Genomic DNA, 20,674 nt, shown 5'->3' on the forward strand with positions numbered 1-20,674 from the left:
CTCTCCTATAACGTCTCCGCTACCTTGGGTGATGCAGGACAGGACACAAGCTTTGGGACATGGTGTGAAGCTGTTGCCATCTGTCCCAGCCTGGTAAAAACCTGGATGGAGTGGATTTGGAGAGGATGTTTCCACTAGTGGGAGAGTCTAGGACCAGTGGCCACAGCCTCAGAATTAAAAGATATTCCTTTAGGAAGGAGATGAGCAGGAATTTCTTAAGTCAGAGGGTGGTGAACTGTGGAATTCATTGCCACAGACAGCTGTGGAGGTCAAGTCACTGGACATTTTTCAGGAGGAGATTGATAGATTCTTGATTGATAGGGGTGTCAGAGGTAATGGGGGGAAGGCAGGAGAATGGGTTTGAGAGGGAAAGATAGAGTCATAGGGTGATACAGTGTGGAAACAGGCCCTTCGGCCCAGCATGTCCCATCTGCATTAGTCCCACCTGCCCACGTTTGATCCATATCCCTCCGAACCTGTCCTATCCATGTACCTGTCTAACTGTTTCTTAGATGTTGCGATAGTCCCTGCCACAACTACCTCCTCTGGCAGCTTGTTCCATACACCTACCACCCTTTGTGTGAAAAACATACCCCTCAGATTCCTATTAAATCTTTTGCCCTTCACCTTAAACTTATGTCCTCTGCTTCTCGATGCACTTACTCTGGGCAAAAGACTCAACCATATATATTCAAATCATGATTTTATACACCTCTATTAGATCATCCCTCAGCCTCCTGGGCGCCATGAAATAGAGTCCCAGCCTACTCAACCTCTCCCTATAGCTCTGGCCCTCTAGTCCTGGCAACATCCTCATAAATCTTCACTGTACCCTTTCCAGTTTGATGACATCTTTCCTATAACATGGTGCCCAGAACTGAACACAATACTCTGAATGCGGCCTCACCAACTTCTTATGCAACTGCAACATGACCTCCCAACTTCTATACTCACCCGACCCGCTGAGTTATTCCAGCACTCTGAAACGTCACAGAACAGGGCAAGATTAACAAGTTTGCCGATGATACAGAAGTGAGTAGTTTTGCAGATAGTGAAGATGGTTGTGAAAGATTGCAGCAGGATCTGGATCAATTAGCCAGGTGGGCAGAGGAATGGTTGCATGGTTCCTTGAAGGTCGTGTCGCAGGTATATCAGGTGGTCAAAGAATATTTTGGCACTTTGGTCCTCATCAGTCAGAGTATTGAGTATAGAAGTTGGGAGGTCATGTTGCAGTTGTATAAGACGTTGGTGAGACCGCATTTAGAATATTGTGTTCAGTTCTGGGCACCATGTTATAGGAAATATGTCAAACTGAAAAGAGTACAGCGATCCCCATCCTGGATCAGTCCAATCAGGGTTTTGTCATCCACAAACTTGCGAAGCTTGACAGAGGTGTCTGTGGAGGTGCAGTCATTGGGTGTGAAGTGGTGATTGGAGTGGAGTGGTGATTGGAGAAGGGCCCAGTCTTTGCAGACTGAGGTCAGGCTGTGAGTGGGTGTGAAGTGGTTGGGTGGGGTGGGAAAGGTTCCACACTTTTCATACTGGAGTCTTGCCTTATTAGGTGTGAAGTGGCGAATGGGAAGGAGAGGGTGCAGGGTCCATTCTTTGCAGACTGGGGTCTGGCTGTGTTTGTTGGGGAAGGGATACCAGGGTTACGTTTCTGATTTTCAAGCCTGCAGTAATACTCATTCAGGTTGTTCGCCAGTTGACGATTGTCCAAAGAGCGGGGGGGCTTTCCTCTTGTAGCTGGTGATTTCTTGCATGCCCTTCCAAACTGAAGAAGAATCACTAGCTGAGAACTTGCTCCTCAACTTCTCAGAGTATCTTTCCTTGGCAGCTCTGATTCCTCTTCTCAGCGCTTTATCGATTAGGCTATCTTTTAACTCTTTAACGATTAGGATATCGGCTTGACGCATATTTGCCCCCAACACCCCCCCTCCCCCGATCTCAAAATGGAAATGTTACATCTGTATATAATGATCCCATTAAAATGTGTATTTATGTCACAAACTATGGAATTCATATTTTTCAGTATTGTTATCGAAAAGAAAGCAGTTCCAATTGTTTGATATTATTTGATATTGTTTAATATTATTCATATGAGGAGAAAATATAATAGCTCTAAAACCTACCTTAATTTTGCAATCTCACTCAAGGTAATCCCCCTTTCCCTTTCCCCTCCCCATGACTCCCTCCTCTCCCTTCCCCTCTCTCTCTCCCCCTTCCCCCTCTCACATCCCCCCTCTTTCTTGCGGGGGGGGGGGCGAAGATAAAGGTGGCACGTGCCTAGCGGGCGGGGGGGATGAAGGTGGCATGGGCCCCGTAGAGGTGGTGGGGACGCAGCGGGTGTCAGTGGCGGTGGCGTGGGCCCAGCGGGGGTGGCGTGAGCCCAGCGGGGATGGCGTAGACCCAGCAAGTGTCAGCGGGGGTGGCGTGGACCCAGCGGGGGTGGCGTGGGCCCAGCGGGAGTGGCATGGGCCCAGCAGGGGTGGAGTGAGCCCAGCGGGGGTGGCGTGGGCCCAGCGGGGGTGGCGTGGACCCAGCGGGGGTGGCGTGGGCCCAGCGAGGGTGGGTGGGCCCAGCGGGTCAGGGTGGTGTGGACCCAGCAAAGGTCAGCAGGGGTGGCGTGGGCCCAGCGGGGGTGGCGTGGGCTCAGCGGGGGTGGCATGATGAGTCCAGCGGGGGTGGCATGAGCCCAGCGGAGGTGGCGTGGGCCCAGCGGGGGTCAGCGGTGGTGGTGTGGGGGGAAGATAGCTTGGGCCCCGGTGCGGGGGGAGGCGAAGGGAGCGGGCTCCGCCGCAGCGGCGACTGGTGTTGGGGATACAGCCATTGGGTTCAGATTCAGCCACTCCCGCCCGGGGACGAGAGAACAGAGAACTGGCCGTTTCCAAAGTGGAAACGTTGATTTTTTAATTTTTCTTTCGATTTTTTTTTTCGTTTAAAAATTGTTTTTTTTTTTTTGTGACTTTTTTCTTAAGGGAAAAAAAGGGGGGTGCGGTCGCACCCAACGCACCCCCCCTTCGGACGGCCATGACTCTGACTGATGAAGGGCAATGTGCCAAATGCTTTTTTGACCACCCGATCTACCTGCAACTCCACTTTCAGGGAACCATGCACCTGCACTCCTAGATCCCTCTGCTCTACAACACTACCCAGAGCCCTAACATTCACTGTGTAGGTCCTGCACTTGTTAGGTGTCCCAAAATGCAACACCACATATTTTTCTGAATTAAATTCCATCAACCATTCCTCAGCCCACTTGGCCAATTGATCAAGATCCTGCTGCAATTTTTCACAACCATCTTCACTATCTGCAAAACTACCCACTTTTGTATCATCTGCAAACTTGCTAATCTTGCCCTGTACTCATCCAAATCATTGATATAGATGACAAACAGTAACGGGCCCAGGACCAAACCCTGAGGCACACCACTAGTCACAGGCCTCCAGTCCTTCTACCATCACCCTCTACTTCCTTCTATGAAGCCAATTTTCTATCCATTCAGCTATCTCTGCTTGGATTCCATGCGTTCTAACTTGAGCAGCCTATCATGAGGAACCTTGTCAAATGCTTTACTGATGTTTATACATACAACATCTACAGCTCAGCCTCATCAACCTTTTTGGTCATGTCTTAAAAAAAACTCAATCTGATTTGTGAGACTTGTCCATCTAAATACCTGAATATCCTATCCCTGAGAATACCCTCTAGTAACTTTCCAACTACAGACGTTGCTTTCCAACAATCAACCTTACTTATTTTTTATCTTGTGAACTGACTGAGTTTACAGGATCCAAAAATAAGAGGGTGGTTTGGGTGGGAAGGGATGAGTGAACCAAAAACTTGTGGAGGGAGTGGACTCTGTGGAATGCGGAAAGGGTTGGTGATGCGAAGATATGGCTGGGAACTTCTTGGTTCCCTTGTCCCTTCTTACCCAAACCACCCCTCCCCAGGTGCTTTCCCATGCAACCACAAAAGATATAACACCTTTCCCTCTACCTCCTCCCTCCATCCAGGAGTGGAGTGCAATAGGTAAAATATACCAGATGTTAATCACATTGAATTCTCAAATTTTGGGTAACCTCCACCTACCTCCCTCTCTTCACTATCGTTCTGAAAAAGGGTCCCGGACCCGCAACGTCCCCTATCCATGTTCTCCAGGGATACTGCCTGACCTCCTGAGGTTACTCCAGCATTTTACAACAAGCAGTGAAGAAAGCGAATGGCATGTTGGCCTTTATAACAAGAGGAATAGAATATAGGAGCAAAGAGGTCCTTCTGCAGCTGTACAGAGCCCCAGTGAAACCACACCTGGAGTATTGTGCGCAGTTTTGGTCCCCTAATTTGATGAAGGACATTCTTGCTATTGAGGGAGTGCAGTGTAGGTTTACAAGGTTAATTCCCAGGACTGTCATATGCTGAGAGAATGGAGCAACTGGGTTTGTACACTCTGGAGTTTAGAAGGATGAGAGGGGAACTCATTGAAACATATAAGATTGTTAAGGGATTGGACACGCTAGAGGCAGGAAACATGTTCCCGATGTTGGGGGAGTCCAGAACCAGGGGCCACAGTTTAAGAATAAGGTGTAAGCCATTTAGAACGGAGACGAGGAAACACTTTATCTCACAGAGAGTGGTGAGTCTGTGGAATTATCTGCCTCAGGTGGAAGCGGGTTCTCTGGATGCTTTCAAGAGAGAGCTAGATAGGGCTCTTAAAAATAGCGGAGTCAGAGGATATGGGGAGAAGGCAGGAACGGGGTACTGATTGGGGATGATCAGCCATGATCACATTGAATGGCGGTGCTGGCTCGAAGGGCCGAATGGACCTATTGTCTATTGATGTCCATTCTTTTTATTCGCTCTATCTTTCTATTTCCCTCCCGCAACTTCACAACAGATCCTCCTCCTTTCTTTCAGAAAGTTCCCGATGAAGAAAGCAGCAATTCCAGCCCTTATCCTTCCCACCTCCTGTATCTTCACGGAATGTTCCAGAGCTGGGCATACAAACCAACACCGACCATGACAGGGTGGGGGGGATGGACCGATCACGTTTCGGGTCGGGACCCTTCCAATACCTGGGCAATTTGGTCTGCCTTAAGGCTTTTGAAATGTAATTAGTTTGCTACTCCGTTTACATGCGTGTTATGGTGTTTGGGGCCACATTTTAGGCGGATGGGGTCAACCTCTCTGGTACCCGGGGCCACCACAACCGGTCAGTCGCGGTCGTTGCTGACACACGCCGCGAAACTCGCTTTTAATAAAAACAAAAGCCCCGAACACCTTATGTTTAAGAAACTAATCGCATCTTCGACGACGTTTCGCGCCACGGAGCCCGCCAGGTCCTCTAGCATTGTTTAAACACGCCCACGGTCAGTGCTCCTCGGTATAATAGCAAATGATGCGCTGTGCCAGCAATTACCATGTGTGGTGGAGTTTAAAGGTAATATATTTCTTGTCCACCCATCTTGAGGTGACCTCACAACCCCACTCCACCGGTTAGCACCGCTCGTGTTACTTCAGCTATCGGCGGGGGTTTAAGGTCGCTTGGATAATTTGGGGCATTATTAATGTGACAAGTGTAGATTTGTGTGAGCGGCTCCCTCTCTCCCTGCACGGCCGGGGATATCCCGCAGCGCAGAAAGTTCCAGCAACTAGACTCGACGCTCAGACTCATTCCAACCGCTTTCCGCATTACCTGCGAGGGCCCGCCCCCCCGCGCAGCGCCGATTGGCCCAGCGTCACCGGCCTTCAGCCGTTCTCCGTGTCTATTGGCCGCGTCGCCTGCCCGTCAGCGCAGTGCCGTCAACCAGCATCGTTCGAGATGTTTCTGGAACTTGAAGCGGGCGGGGTTCGGGGGCGCGGTATAAAAGGCGGGCCGGCGTCGCCGCTCCCGCAGTCGCCAGGGTGATTGTGGCGGTGAGGGTTGTTGTTGATCGACGTCTGAGCGCCAGCGTCTCAGCACAGCACGCAAGGTAACCGCTAAAGTAACGCTTAAACCTCTTCGTAACACCCCATCAAATAAGCCTCAATCGAGATGCGATTTGGGTAATTTATGTTTTAAAATTAGCAAACGCCATGGAGTGCATTAGGTAAAATGAGCCTGGTGTGAATTATGTTTAAGAAAGAACTACAGATGCTGAAAAAATTGACGGTGGACAAAAGATGCTGGGGAAACTCAGCGGGTGAGGCAGCATCTGGAGAGAAGGAACAGGTGACGTTTCGGGTCGAGACCCTTCTTCAGTCTTTCCATAGCAAAGTCAGAACATCTCCATTTGTCATGGAGCAGACCCTTCAGTCTGAAGAAGGGTCTCGACCCGAAACGTCACCTGTTCCTTCTCTCCACATAGATGCTGCCTCACCCACTGAGTTTCTCCAGCATTTTTTTGTCTACCTTCAGATGTTATTTATGATGTCTACTCTCAAACCGTTAGTGCGATTTGCCGACAATGTCATGTTGTTGAGTGTTTCCTTTCAAATATTCGAAAAGGCTTGAGCGCTCAATTGGCGATAGTGGCTGGCAACCGCCACCGTGCAGCTTCGGCTCTCGGTTCATTGTCGGGCGCCGAGGCTTCTGGTAACACCGAGACTTTTCTAGAAGCTCACTTTGGTGGGCGGAGCGAACCGTGCGTATGTCGGGCTGTCAGGCCAGGACGTGGCTGGTGGCCGCCTCTCGCCTTCCTCTCACCCATTGTGGCTCCGGCCCTCCACCCCCCCCGTCCCCTCCCGCCCTCACATCTTGACTCTCTTCACCACAGATGCCCGAGGAAACGCCAACCGTCGCCCAGGATATGGCCATGGAGGAGGATACGGAGACCTTCGCCTTCCAGGCGGAGATCGCCCAGTTGATGTCCCTAATCATCAACACGTTTTATTCCAACAAGGAAGTTTTTCTGAGGGAGCTAATTTCCAACTCGTCTGATGTAAGTGTTTTTTGTTCGACGGACTGTGCAGATGCAACCTGATTTCCATGTGGTTTAGCATTTCCACTGGAGTTGAACCAAGCCGCACGTTTATGGTAGGAGAAGCTTTGCTGAAAACAACCATGGGCAAATGTAGACCCGGTTCTTTGGAAGTTGATGATAAAAGCTTAACTTTTTGAATCTGAATCAAAGTCTGGGACTAGCTGAAGGATATGGTTTAGTATCACCATTGAGAGGCAACCAATTGACTGAAATAATTTTCTAGATTTAAAGAATGATCTATTGTTCACTGATCTTAACCAAAAAAGTACTCTTCCCTGAAGATAAAAATGGAGCAACTCTGCAGGTCAGACAGCAAATGGGGAGGAAAATTGACTGGTCCTAGCCTGAAATGCATCAGTCTGTTTCTATGTTCCTTCAGTTTTGTTTTTGCTCAAGACTCCCAACATTTGCTGTCCATTGCTTGAATGTGTGCTATTTCTTGCATTTGGTGTTATCAACCTTGTCAGTCACGATTTTAACTTTGGGTAATTGTGGTGAAAGAAAGAGTCCCGGATTTAGTTAGCCCAGTGATGAATGAATGGGGGATACTTCTATGTGTTTCCTGGTCTTGTGCTGTGAGTGATTTGTGCTAACAAATGATGGCCATTTGTAGCAAGCGTTTTGTATAAAAGCAATATAGTTGCTCCTCAGCTACCCAAGGTCAGAAATTCAATCATATTTCAATCTTCAAATGCTTAGGCACAAGGAATAGAATTAACAATGATCTTACAGAATGTTCCTCTACTTCAGTAAGTGTTCTCGCTCTCCTAGTTTTAATCAAACAAAGGTCAACTTTTCCATTTATTTAAGGAATATAAGTAGCTGAAGGGTATACAATGCCCTCCATAACGTTTGGGACAAAGACCCATCATTTATTTGCCTCTCTGCATTGTACAATTTGAGATTTGTAATAGAAAAAAATCACATGTGTTTAAAATGCACGTTGTCAGATTTTATGAAAGGGTGTTTTTAATACATTTTGGTATCACCATGTAGAAATTACAGCTGTGTTTATACATATCCCCCCCCCCCCCCCCCCCCCCCCCCCCCCCAATTTCAGGGCACCATAATGTTTCGGACAGGTGGCTTCACAAGCTTTTGTAATTGCTCAGGTGTGTTCAATTGCCACCTTAATGCAGGTATAAGAGCTCGCAGCATTTTGTCTTTCCTCCAGTCTATGTAAAAATGTCACCGTTACTGCGTCGGGTTTTCGAGGAGGTGTGAATCAAAGAAAAAGTTCAAGCAAGCAAACCCACAAGTAAACATCCAAGATCAGAGTTTTATAATAGTACTAGACCAAGGGGGACCCGTTGGGTCCCGTCCCCTCAAGGCGAAGTTGTGGGGGGAGGGGCGGCCTGTGGCGTCTCACTCACTCACACACACACTAACCCCCCCCCCCCTCCCCCCCCATTGATGTATTCATATTATTCATTCACTCCTTTTACTCCATCCCCGGCCCTATCCACTCACGCATAGCCTCCAACTCGCAGGCACGGATAGAGAGGGATGGGGGGGGGGAATAGAGAGAGAGAGAGGGTGGGCAAAGAGGCAGAGGGGAACACGGGCACAGAGAGAGGGAGTGTGAGGGGGGGTGCACAGTGGCAGCGGGGGAAGTGCGTCGTCATATGAGGGCTGGTTCTTGAATGCAATAATCACTCGCCTGCAATGCGAGCAAGAAGACGATTTTTTTTCTTCAAAGGCCTTGCGAGCGACGCGACTGGCAGGGCGTGCGGTTAGCATTGGGGGGAGGGGCGTGACTTCACAAAAGCAAGCCGGTGAACTCTGGTGACCTCTGGATCTGCAGAACTTGCTCGGTCGCTCTGCGCCTTTTGAAGTACTGGGGGGGGGGGGGGTGACGTAACTCGTAAAAACAGTGCGCCTGCGCGTTGACAGCAGCTGCTTTAATCCAGAGCCGGGGGCGGGGCCACGAGCAAAGGCATTGTGACGTCAGCAGCTGGCGAGCGGTTATATTTGAAAAAAATGGTGATCAATTTTAGTAAAAGAAACTTGGGAAATAATTAACCATACACACACCCACACCACACACAATAAATAAAGAGAAAGAAAAGAAAAACACCTGTCTGACAGATCAGAAACACTCTTCAGGAGTCAGGTGTTGATTTGTCAATGACCACTGTCCGCAGAAGACTTCATGAACAGAAATTCAGAGGTTACACTGCAAAATGCAAACCACTGGTTAGCTACAAAATAGGATGGCCAGGTTACAGTTTGCCAAGAAGTACTTAAACGAGCAACTGCAGTTCTGGAAAAAGGTCTTGTGGACAGATGAGACAATGTTTAACATATCAGAGTGATGGCAAGAGCAAAGTATGGAGGTGAGAAGGAACTGTCCAAGATCCAAAGCATACCACCTCATCTGTGAAACACAGTGGTGGGGGTGTTAAGGCCTGGGCATGTACGGCTGCTGAATGTACTGGCTCACTTATCTTCATTGATGATACAACTGCTGATGGTAGTAGCATAATGAATTCTGAAGTGTATAGACACATCCTATCTGCTCAAGTTCAAACAAATGCCTCAAAACTCATTTGCCGGCAGTTCATTCTACAGCAAGACATTGATCCCAAACATACTGCTAAAGCAACAAAGGAGTTTTTCAAAGCTAAAATGTGGTAAATTCTTGAGTGGCCAAGTCAATCACCCTATCTGAACCCAATTGAGCATGCCTTTTACATGCTGAAGAGAAAACTGAAGGGGACTAGCCCCCAGAACAAGCATAAGCTAAATATGACAATGTGCACTTTAACCACACCTGTTTATTTTCTATTACAATTGTGGAGTACAGAGGCAAATAAATAAATGATGGGCTTTTGTCCCAAACATTATAGAGGGCACTGTACTTTATCATCAAAACATTGTTCTTCAACAGTGTAGCTGTTATTGCTTTTGTTCTATTTTGCCAATAGAACTTCAAATTTGATGCAATATACTCTGGGATAAATTGTTATAAATTCCTTATACAGCCCATCTACATTGGGGACAACGTGCTTCCACTCTCTTTTTGTGTGGCTGGTGGGAGGGGTGTATATTAAGAATTAGATGGTGATGACCTTGATTTGTCCATTAAGGATGCTTGAAGTAAATCACAATTGAGCAATCAGTTTTTAAAAAGACCAGGTGCGGCAAAAGAACTGTAGCTTGATTATGTCAGGAATTACAGTTCTATGGCAGTAACATTCAATTTTCTTTTTAAATAAAGGCCCTTGATAAAATTCGCTATGAAAGTTTGACTGATCCAAGCAAGCTGGATTCTGGTAAAGAACTGAAAATTGACATTATACCAAATCTAAAAGAGCACACTTTGACCATTCAAGATACTGGCATTGGGATGACTAAAGCTGACCTCATCAACAACCTGGGCACAATTGCTAAGTCTGGAACAAAAGCCTTCATGGAGGCTTTGCAGGCTGGTGCAGACATCTCCATGATTGGCCAGTTCGGCGTTGGTTTTTATTCTGCTTATCTTGTAGCAGATAAAGTGACAGTCATCACCAAACACAACGACGATGATCAATATGTGTGGGAATCATCTGGTGGAGGATCGTTCACTGTTTGTCAAGATCATGGTCAGTATGTAGAATCTAGCAGATGTAAATTTGTGATCTGCTGGTCATTTACTATTTTTTGATAAAGTAATGCGAAGGGAAATTAATTTCAAACTATTTTCATTGTTTTATTTCTCAGATGAGATTGGTCGTGGTACTAAGATAATATTGCATTTGAAGGAAGATCAAACTGAATATGTTGAAGAAAAGCGGGTCAAAGAGATTGTGAAGAAGCATTCGCAGTTCATTGGCTATCCCATTACCTTATTTGTAAGTTCTAGTTCAAACTCAGTTTTTATCTCTTTCGAATTCTAATTGGTAATATTTGAAATAATAAGAACCAGGTTCCTCTTGAAATGAATGTCCTGATCATTGGCTCTGAACAGGTGGAGAAAGAACGTGATAAAGAGATCAGCGATGATGAAGGAGAAGAAAAGGAAGAGAAGAAAGAGGACGATGCTACAGAAGAAGACAAACCAAAAATTGAGGATGTTGGTTCAGATGAAGAAGAAGATGAAAAGAAAGAAAGTGACAAGAAGAAAAAGAAAATCAAGGAGAAATACATTGATCAAGAGGAACTGAACAAAACAAAACCAATTTGGACAAGGAATCCTGAAGATATCACAAATGACGAGTATGGTGAATTCTACAAGAGTCTAACAAATGACTGGGAGGAACATTTGGCAGTAAAAGTAGGTTCAGTACACCATGAAATGACTTGGAATATTTAAACAAATTGTGTCAATGCAGCTAATTATAAACTTTTTTTTGCTCAGCATTTTTCTGTTGAAGGTCAGTTGGAGTTTAGAGCATTACTCTTTGCACCAAGGCGAGCACCGTTTGACTTATTTGAAAACAGGAAGAAGAAAAATAATATAAAGTTGTATGTACGTAGAGTCTTCATTATGGATAATTGCGAGGAACTTATTCCAGAATATCTGAGTAAGTATTTGGCAGGAAAATATAATGCAGTTCACTTTATTCTTTGAGAATGCAATTCTTGTAGTGAAGAATCCTAATGATGGATTTTGTTCTTTAGATTTTATGAAGGGTGTTGTGGACTCTGAGGATCTGCCTCTTAACATTTCCCGTGAGATGTTGCAGCAGAGCAAGATTCTCAAGGTTATTCGTAAGAATCTGGTGAAGAAATGTCTGGAACTTTTCATAGAACTATCGGAGGACAAAGAAAACTACAAGAAATTGTATGAGCAATTTTCAAAAAACTTAAAGGTAATGGAATTAATACAAGGTATTATTAATACAATTCCTTGCACCAAGAGAATTTTAAGTGATTGAATGTTGTGGTCTTGGGCAGTACTGCTACATTTTCGCTTTATAGATTTTAGTTTACTGCATTTGCCTTATCCATTTAAAAATTTCAGATTAGTTTGTGTTATATGAGGGTGCAATCACATTTTTTCCTCATATGATCACAGTAAACAGTATGCATTAATGATAAATACAACAATAAATATGAGTTCAAAACACCAGAATGGTGTAAGATTATAATGTAAAATCTTAGTGCAACAAAATATTAAAACCATATTTGATATGTCCTAATTTGTGGCAGCACTTATGGTTTATTACATTACATTATGCACAGATTTATGGTTTTACTTAAAGCAAAATTTGCCTTTGACTTTGGTTCTTATTACTTGTTCCTTGCAGCTTGGAATCCATGAGGATTCTCAGAACCGCAAGAAGCTTTCTGAATTGCTTCGATACCACACTTCAGTGAGTGGGGATGAAATGGTATCTCTCAAAGATTATGTCTCCCGTATGAAAGACAGCCAGAAACATATTTATTACATAACTGGTATGTAAAATACAGATGTTGTCTAATTGTATTATGCTTTGCTTCAGAATTTGACAATGAACCAGAGTTTGAATCATTTTAATATTTAGGAGAAACAAACGACCAAGTAGCCAATTCTGCTTTTGTGGAACGGTTAAGAAAACATGGATTGGAGGTGATCTACATGACTGAGCCAATTGATGAATACTGTGTGCAACAGCTGAAAGAATTTGATGGGAAGACTTTGGTGTCTGTAACAAAGGAGGGTTTGGAACTTCCAGAAGACGAAGAAGAGAAAAAGAAGCAGGAAGAAAAGAGAGCTCATTTTGAGAATCTGTGCAAGATTATGAAAGACATACTGGAGAAGAAAATTGAGAAAGTATGTTCTATAGATGTATTCACTAATTTAAAGAAATTTGTAGTGACTTAGAAGGGGGGGGGGTAATTAGGATAAACTAATGTGTAATTTCAAAGATTAGTGCAAGAACAAACTGAAAGAACTAGATTAAAATAACAGGACATATTCCAAAACCTGTGTATAAAACTGGTTCGCATTTTGTATGGCACCTTCATGTCAAAGCTTCAGAATTATCAAATAATACAAATTTTGGGGATGATTTATTAAATAATTGCTGGAGTTTGTTCATGTGGATTTTATAAAGATATTAATTCACCTTGATCTTGCACCATAAATTTACTGCGTATTTTCAGTCTGTGCAAGCAGGGAATTTCTTAATGGTTTAAGGGTTATTGCTTCAAATTTCCAAGAGATTGGATACTGTAAAATGGTTAAATTTTATCATGAGAATCAACAAAAGTGAGCAAGAACAGGAATTCTGGATAAAATATCTCTTAACAGGTGAATGTGATTTAATTTAAGTTCCCTGGAAATTAATGAAACAAGGGCTAATTAGACAACTTTTCTCAATTATGGGTAAAATCACCTGTCGTTATTGGAAATTAAATCTGTTCTTCTCTTCCCTTCAACCCTCCACAAAAACCACAGGTAACAGTTTCCAATCGCTTAGTTGCATCGCCATGTTGTATTGTAACCAGTACTTATGGATGGACTGCCAACATGGAAAGAATCATGAAGGCACAGGCACTTCGAGATAACTCTACAATGGGTTATATGGCAGCTAAGAAGCACTTGGAGATCAACCCTGATCATCCAATTATTGAAACACTGAGGCAGAAAGCAGAAGCTGACAAAAATAACAAGTCAGTAAAGGATCTAGTCATTCTTCTTTTTGAGACTGCACTTCTCTCTTCTGGCTTTTCATTGGAAGATCCACAAACTCATGCAAATCGTATCTACAGGATGATCAAACTGGGTCTTGGTATGTATGAATGCCAATGCTTTTTCTCACTTGATTCTTAAAATGTTGGTAATATTTGCATTTGTGTTCCTCAAACTTGATCAAGGTGCCTCCCTTAGATTTTCCATTTAATATTGATCAACCATTGTGTGCCTTTTCTGCTTGTCTAGGTATTGATGAAGAAGATCCTGTCATTGAGGATACAGGCCCAACAAACACAGAAGAAATGCCACCATTAGAAGGTGATGATGATGACACATCACGAATGGAAGAAGTTGACTGAACAAACAAAGCTAACATACTTAGGTTCTGAAGGGCTGTTGCAGTCACGTTTAAACAAAAGTAGTAAACACAGCTGTAATTATTGCATAAAGCATGGATCACAAGGCGTTTTGTAAACTGTTCAGTAGATATCAGTAAAACTAAGTTAGCGACTTGAGCATATGTTGTGAAATAAAAATTTTAATCTCAGTTTTGTCAGGATTTTTTTAAGATGGTAGTGAAATTTGAGTTAAAATCATTTTGGCACCGTGACAGCAACAGAAAAGCAGACTAGCAGTTTCTCATTGTACCGCTGCTGACAAATTAATTTCACTTGCACTTTATGTGCAATGTGACGAATAAAATTGTATTGTACTGTTGGGCGGCACCAACTTAAAAGAATTACTTTTAAAGGTTTTTAAGAGAATTTGAGTGTTCAATTGTTCAGGAGGGAGAGGAGGAACTCTGTCTCTACATGGATCTCCTCTAATTGCTCCAGTTTCATCGTATCCCAAAAATGTGCAGGTTTGAAAATTAATCGCCTCTAGGATGCTAAAGTGGGCGAGTGCGAATTAGTGATCAATGGTGGTTGAAAATGTGAATGGGCTGAATTGCCTGTTTCCATGCTGGATCTTTCAATTCAGCATAGGAAAGATGCGTTTTATGGACATGGGATCCTGTTAAAATATCAATATTTATTCAAACGGTTTATTACCGTGTCTCAACCATTCTCTTTTTTCTGTCCATGTATCCCATTAAAATATTCCTTTGATTACAATTTTGATAATTCTCCACCCTTTATGTTTATTTCGTTATTCCTGATAATGCTTGAAATCCCCTTTCAATACTGTTATTTTGTATTTCTGAGACATTTGTCCATGTGTTTGGGTTACCCCTTGTTTATTCTCACTTCTGACATGATTATGTTCATGTTGTATTATGAATAGACCATCCAGTTGTAGAGATGTTTGAGGACACTTTTATTTTGCTGACTGGAAAAAGAGGCAAAAAAGTTGCAGAATGTTTAAAACAAAAAAAACTTGTACTGCCCTGCAATATGTTTACAAGGCTCTATAGTAAATTTCATAACAATCATAAAGAACACCTTTCCAGATACTCTTGGACAAAAGCTGAATCCTCTCGGTTTCTGAGTTGTCCCTTTTGGTCCAAAATGTCACTTTCTTTGCTGAAGTTACATCTGAACTCCAGGGACTAGATAACTAAAGATAAATAACTAGAGATTTTGGTTGTTTACCCAGTAGCTTACCTGCAGCTTTATACAACTATCAGACCAGTGTTATATAGCCCTTTGTCTCTGTCACTTCCACACGTTTGTCGACAAACAACATCCTAGCTCTCCGATTAGTTTGACTTATTAAATTTTATCTATGCCTCGTTGTCACCTTTCTCTAGCCAACGATGATTTATTCTACATGTTCTGTGATCATCGTCATCCCCTTTGATCTCGTTTACACATCGTACCTCTCTGTCTCTCCCCTCCCTCTCAGTCTGAAGAAGGGTCTCGACCCGAAACGTCACCCATTCCTTCTCTCCAGAGATGCTGCCTGTTCCACTGAGTTACCCCTGCATTTTGTGTCTACCTTACTTTCCTTCCATGTTGACATCTATTACACTGCTTTCCAATCTACTTTGCCGAAGTACTGTTTTTCCTTTTTTTTGTGGTCATATAGCCAAAGAACAAAGACAGTCATTAAGTGCTGGCAGTTGTCTAGCTGATAATGATGTTGGTCCTGAACTAATCCCTACTTGTGAACTTTTGGTTGTAATATTTTTCATTTCTTCACAACAACTCTTCCAAATTTTAAATTTGTGTTATGCAAATTTACCTGTGACATCTGCTTACACTTGAACCTAGACCAGTCCATCTTCTGTATCATTGAAATTTATGAGCGAACAAGGATTTCTTCCCATTTCTGGCCACCTGGACTGAAAAAGAGTTACCAGGGTAGCATTTCACTTAAAGGTACACATTGTCAATGCTTCTACTAGCTTTTTAGTTGACTTACCAGCTCCGCATGGAAATAATTTTCATGTTCCAACGGCTCACAGTGTTTTTTGTTTAAGAAGGAACTGCAGATGCTGGAAAATCGAAGGTAGACAAAGGTGCTGGAGAAACGCAGCGGGTGCAACAACATCTAAAGAGCGAAGGAAATAGGCAACGTTTCGGGCCAAAACCCTTCTTCAGACTGATGTGGGGTGGGGGGTGGGAAGGGATGAGAAGAAAGGAAAAAGGAAGAGGAGGAGTCCGAGGGCTGAGAAGGGGAGGAGACAGCAAGGGCTACCGGAAATTGGTGAATTCAATGTTTATGCCACTAGGGTGCAGACTGCCCAAGCAGAATATGAGGCTCACAATGATTATATTCTCTGCATATGGGCTTCTTTACTGAGTGAAATAGCATCCTTTCATCTATTTAGTGTGACCTGTTATTTAAAGTGATTAAATGTAGAGATTCAAGCCACAAACTAGTCATTTGGCCTGCTGTGTTTATGCCAACCACCAAGGTATTCTCATTGGCCATTGCTGACCCCCTCCCCCCCCTTCATGGCACTGTTCCCTTTGGCCAGTGCTTTCCCTCCCTCTCTTTTAAGTACATAGACAATAGTTGCAGAAGTAGGCTATTTGACCCTTCGAACCAGCATCGCCATTCAATGTGATCATGGCTGATCATCCACAATCAGTCCCTGTTCCTGCCTTCTCCCCATACCCCTTGATTCCGCTAGCCCTAGGAGCTCTATTCAATTATTTTCAATGCATCCAGTGAATTGGCCTCCACTGCCTTCTGAGGCAGAGAATTCCACAAATTCATAACTCTGAAAAAGCTTTTCCTCGTCTCAGTTGTAAATGGCCTACCCCTTATTTTTAAACTGTGGCCCCTGGTTCTGGAGTCCCCCAACATTAGGAACATGTTTCCTGCATCTAGCGTGTCCAATGTCTTAATTTTATATGTTTCTGTAAGATCCCCTCTCATCCAAGTCGAGTTTTATTGTTGGTAGACAAAATTGCTGGAGAAACTCAGCGGGTGCGGCAGTATCTATGGAGCAAAGGAAAGAGGCAACGTTTCGGGCTGAAACCCTGCTTCAGAGAGTTTTATTGTGTGTCCCAGATAGGACAATGAAAATTTTACTTCCTGCAGCATAACAGAATATATAAACATACAAAACAGAAGATAAAAGTTCAGTGTGGCTATAAACCATACACAATAAATAAACATGCCTTTAATTTTCTTCATTGCCTGCTGTACATGCATGCTTTCTTTCAGTGACTGATGCACAAGGACACCCAGATCTCGTACTAACCATTTTCCTAACCTGACACCATGCAGATAATAATCTGCCTTCCTGTTCTTGCCACCAAAACGAATAAGGTCACATTTATCCACATTATACCTAACTTGTCCAAGTCACCTTGCATCCTCATAGCATCCTCTTCACAGTTCACACTGCCACCCAGCTATGCGTCATCTGCAAATTTGCTAATGCACGTTTCATTCCTTCAACTAAATCATTAATGTATATTGTAAATAGGTTTGGTCCCAGCACCGAGCCTTGTGGCACCCTATTAGTTACTGCCTGCCATTCTGAAAGGGACCCGTTAATCCCTACTCTTTGTTTCCTGTCTGCCAACCAATTTTCTATCCATGTCAATATCCTACCTCCAATACCATGTGTTCTAATTTTGCCCACTAATCTGTGTGGGACCTTATTAAAGGCTTTCTGAAAGTCCAGGTACACTACATCCACTGGCTCTCCCGTGTCCATTTTACTTGTTACATCCTTAAAAAAATTCCAGAAGATTTGTGAAGCATGATTTCCCTTTCGTAAATCCCTGCTGACTTGGCTCCATCCTGTTACTGCTATTCAAATGTGCCACTGTTACATCTTTGGTAGACAACTTCTTCAGACTGATGTGGAGAAAGGAAGAGGCGGAGATAATGGGCTGCGGGAGAGCTGGGAAGGGGAGGGGAAAGAAGGAGAAAGCAGGGACTACCTGAAATTGGAGAAGTCAATGTTCATACCGCTGGGGTGTAAACTGCCAAAGCAAAATATGAGGTGCTGCTCCTCCAATTTACGGTGGGGCTCACTCTGGCCATGAGGAGGCCCAGGACAGAAAGGTCGGATTCGGAATGGGAGGGAGAGTTGAAGTGCTGAGCCACCAGGAGATCAGGTTGGTTATTGCAAACCGAGCAGAGGTGTTGGGCAAAGGGATCGCCAAGCCTACGCTTGGTCTCATCGATGTAAAGCAGCTGACACCCAGAGCAACGGATGCAATAGATGAGGTTGGAGGAGGTTGAACCTCTGCCGCATTTGGAAAGACTGTTTGGGTCCTTGAATGGAGTCAAGCGGGGAGGTAAAGCGACAAGTGTAGCATTTCCTGCGGTTCACCAGGGAGTTGCGGAGGGAGCGGTCTCTGCGGAAAGTCAAAAGGGGAGGAGATGGGAGGATAGGAAGATGTGGCCAGTGGTGGGATCCTGTTGGAGGTGGCAAAAATGTTGGAGGATTATTTGTTGTATGTGGGGGATGGTAGGGTGGAAGGTGAGGACATGGCGGACTCTGCCCTTGTTACGAGTGGTGGGATGGGGAGTGAGAGCAGCGTTACGGGGTATTGAAGAGATCCTGGTGAGAACCTCATCTATAATAGAAGAGGGGAACTCCCGTTCCCTAAGGAATGAGGACTTCTCCGATGCCCTGGTTTGGAATACCTCATCCTGGGTGCAAGGGCGGCGTAGACGGAGGAATTGGGAGTAGGGGATGGAGACCTTACAGGAAGCAGGGTGTAAGAAGTGTAGTCCAGATAGCCATGGGAGTCAGTGGGTTTATAGTAGACGTCGGTCAGTAGTCTGTCACCTGCAATGGAGATAGTGAGGTTTAGAAACGGCAGGGAGATGTCGGAAATGGTCCAGGTGTATTTGACTGCTGGATGGAAGTTAGTGGTGAAATGGATGAAGTCAGTGAGTTCTGTATGGGGTGCAGGAGGTAGCACCAATGCTTTAAGACGTGGTCGTAGAGTTGGAGGGAAGGGGGAATCACAGAAGCAGGGCAGTGAGAAAGGAGGTTGTTAAACTGTCTTTGGAGAGAGGACTTAAGATATGGTCGTAGTGTTGGAGGGAAGGGGGAATCACAGAGGGATGTTGTTAAACTGTCTTCGGAGAGAGTTTCTGTACATCTTTAATAATCGACTGCAGCATCTTCCCCATTCCCCATTGATGTCAGGCTAACTGGTCTACAATTCCCTGCTTTCTCTCTCCCAACTTTCTTAAAAAGTGGGATAACATTGGCTACGCTCCAATCCACAGGAACTGATCCAGAAGCTATGGAAGATTGGAAAATGACCACCAATGCGCCCACAATATCTAGAGCCACCTCCTTGAGTACCCTGGGATGCATGCAGATCATCAGGCTCTGGGGATTTAGCAGCCTTCAGTCCCATCAGTCTACACAACACCATTTCCTGACTAATGTCTCCAATTGGCCTGCAGTAATGCTGGAGAAACTGCGGGTGAGGCAGCGTCAATGGAGAGAAGGAAATGGCGAGGTTTAGGGTTCAAACCCTTCTTCAGTGGTGGCCCCACCTACCATCGGCAAGTGGTCGCCCCGCCCCATTGGCCAGTGTTCGCCCCGCCCCCATTGGCCAATGGTTGCCCCGCCCACATTGGCCAGTGGTCATCCCGCCCCCATTGGCCAGTGTTTGATCCGCCCCATTGGCCAGTTGTCGCCCCAATGGCCAGTGGTTGCCCCGCCCCATTGGCCAGTGTTTGCCCCGCCCACATTGGTCAGTGTTTTTCCTGCCCACATTGACCAGTGGTCATCCCGCCGCCATTGGCCAGTGTTTGCCCCCGCCCCATTGGCCAGTGGTTTGCCCTGCCCACATTGGTCAGTTTTTTCCCGCCCCATTGGCCAGTGGTCGCCCGCCCCCCCATTGGCCAGTGTTTTTCCCGCCCCATTGGCCAATGGTCATCCAGCCCCCATGGCCAGTGGTTGCCCCGCCCCATTGGCCAGTGTTCGCCCCGCGCAATTGGCCAGTGGTTGCCCCGCCCCATTGGCCAGTGTTTTGCCCCCGCCCCAATGGCCAGTGGTTGCCGCCCCATGGCCAGTGTTCGCCCCGCGCCATTGGCCAGCGTTTGCCCTGCCCCATTTGGCCAGTGTTTGCCCCGCCCCATTGGCCAGTGTTTGCCCCGCCCCATTGGCCAGTGTTTTTTGCCCCACCCAATTGGCCAGTGGTTTTTCTGCCCCCATTGGCCAGTTTTCGCCCCGCCCCCCAGTGGTCATGCCGCCATTGGCCAGTGTTTTTCCCGCCCCATTGGCCAGTTTTCGCCCTGCCGCCCTGCCCCCATTGGCCAGTTTTCGCCCCGCCCCCATTGGTCAGTGTTCGCCCCGCGCACATTGGCCAGTGGTCATCCCGACCCCATTGGCCAGTTTTCGCCCCGCCCCCATTGGGCAGTGGTCGCGCCGCCCCCATTGGCCAGTGGTCGCGCCGCCCCCATTGGCCAGTGGTCGCGCCGCCCCCATTGGCCAGTGGTCGCGCCGCCCCCATTGGCCAGTGGTCGCGCCGCCCCCATTGGCCAGTGGTCGCGCCGCCCCCATTGGTCAGTGGTCGCGCCGCCCCCATTGGCCAGTGGTCGCGCCGCCCCCATTGGCCAGTGGTCGCGCCGCCCCCATTGGCCAGTGGTCGCGCCGCCCCCATTGGCCAGTGGTCGCGCCGCCCCCATTGGCCAGTGGTCGCGCCGCCCCCATTGGCCGTCGGAAAGGGC

General features: G+C 45.7%; 1 protein-coding gene across 1 annotated transcript; it reads left to right on the forward strand.

The window, feature by feature from the left end:
- Positions 1 to 5,890: 5,890 nt before the first annotated feature.
- Positions 5,891 to 14,114, forward strand: LOC129700542 (heat shock protein HSP 90-alpha). Its single transcript, XM_055641142.1, has 11 exons — positions 5,891 to 5,973; positions 6,757 to 6,921; positions 10,184 to 10,550; positions 10,669 to 10,799; positions 10,916 to 11,221; positions 11,306 to 11,471; positions 11,569 to 11,759; positions 12,198 to 12,345; positions 12,435 to 12,703; positions 13,331 to 13,664; positions 13,814 to 14,114. The coding sequence occupies exons 2-11, from the start codon at positions 6,757 to 6,759 to the stop codon at positions 13,924 to 13,926; spliced, it is 2,190 nt and encodes a 729-aa protein (XP_055497117.1). The 5' UTR covers positions 5,891 to 5,973; the 3' UTR covers positions 13,927 to 14,114.
- Positions 14,115 to 20,674: the final 6,560 nt, after the last annotated feature.

This window comes from Leucoraja erinacea, chromosome 9 (genome assembly GCF_028641065.1).
Source record: "Leucoraja erinacea ecotype New England chromosome 9, Leri_hhj_1, whole genome shotgun sequence".
In the NCBI taxonomy this organism is placed as follows: domain Eukaryota; kingdom Metazoa; phylum Chordata; class Chondrichthyes; order Rajiformes; family Rajidae; genus Leucoraja; species Leucoraja erinaceus.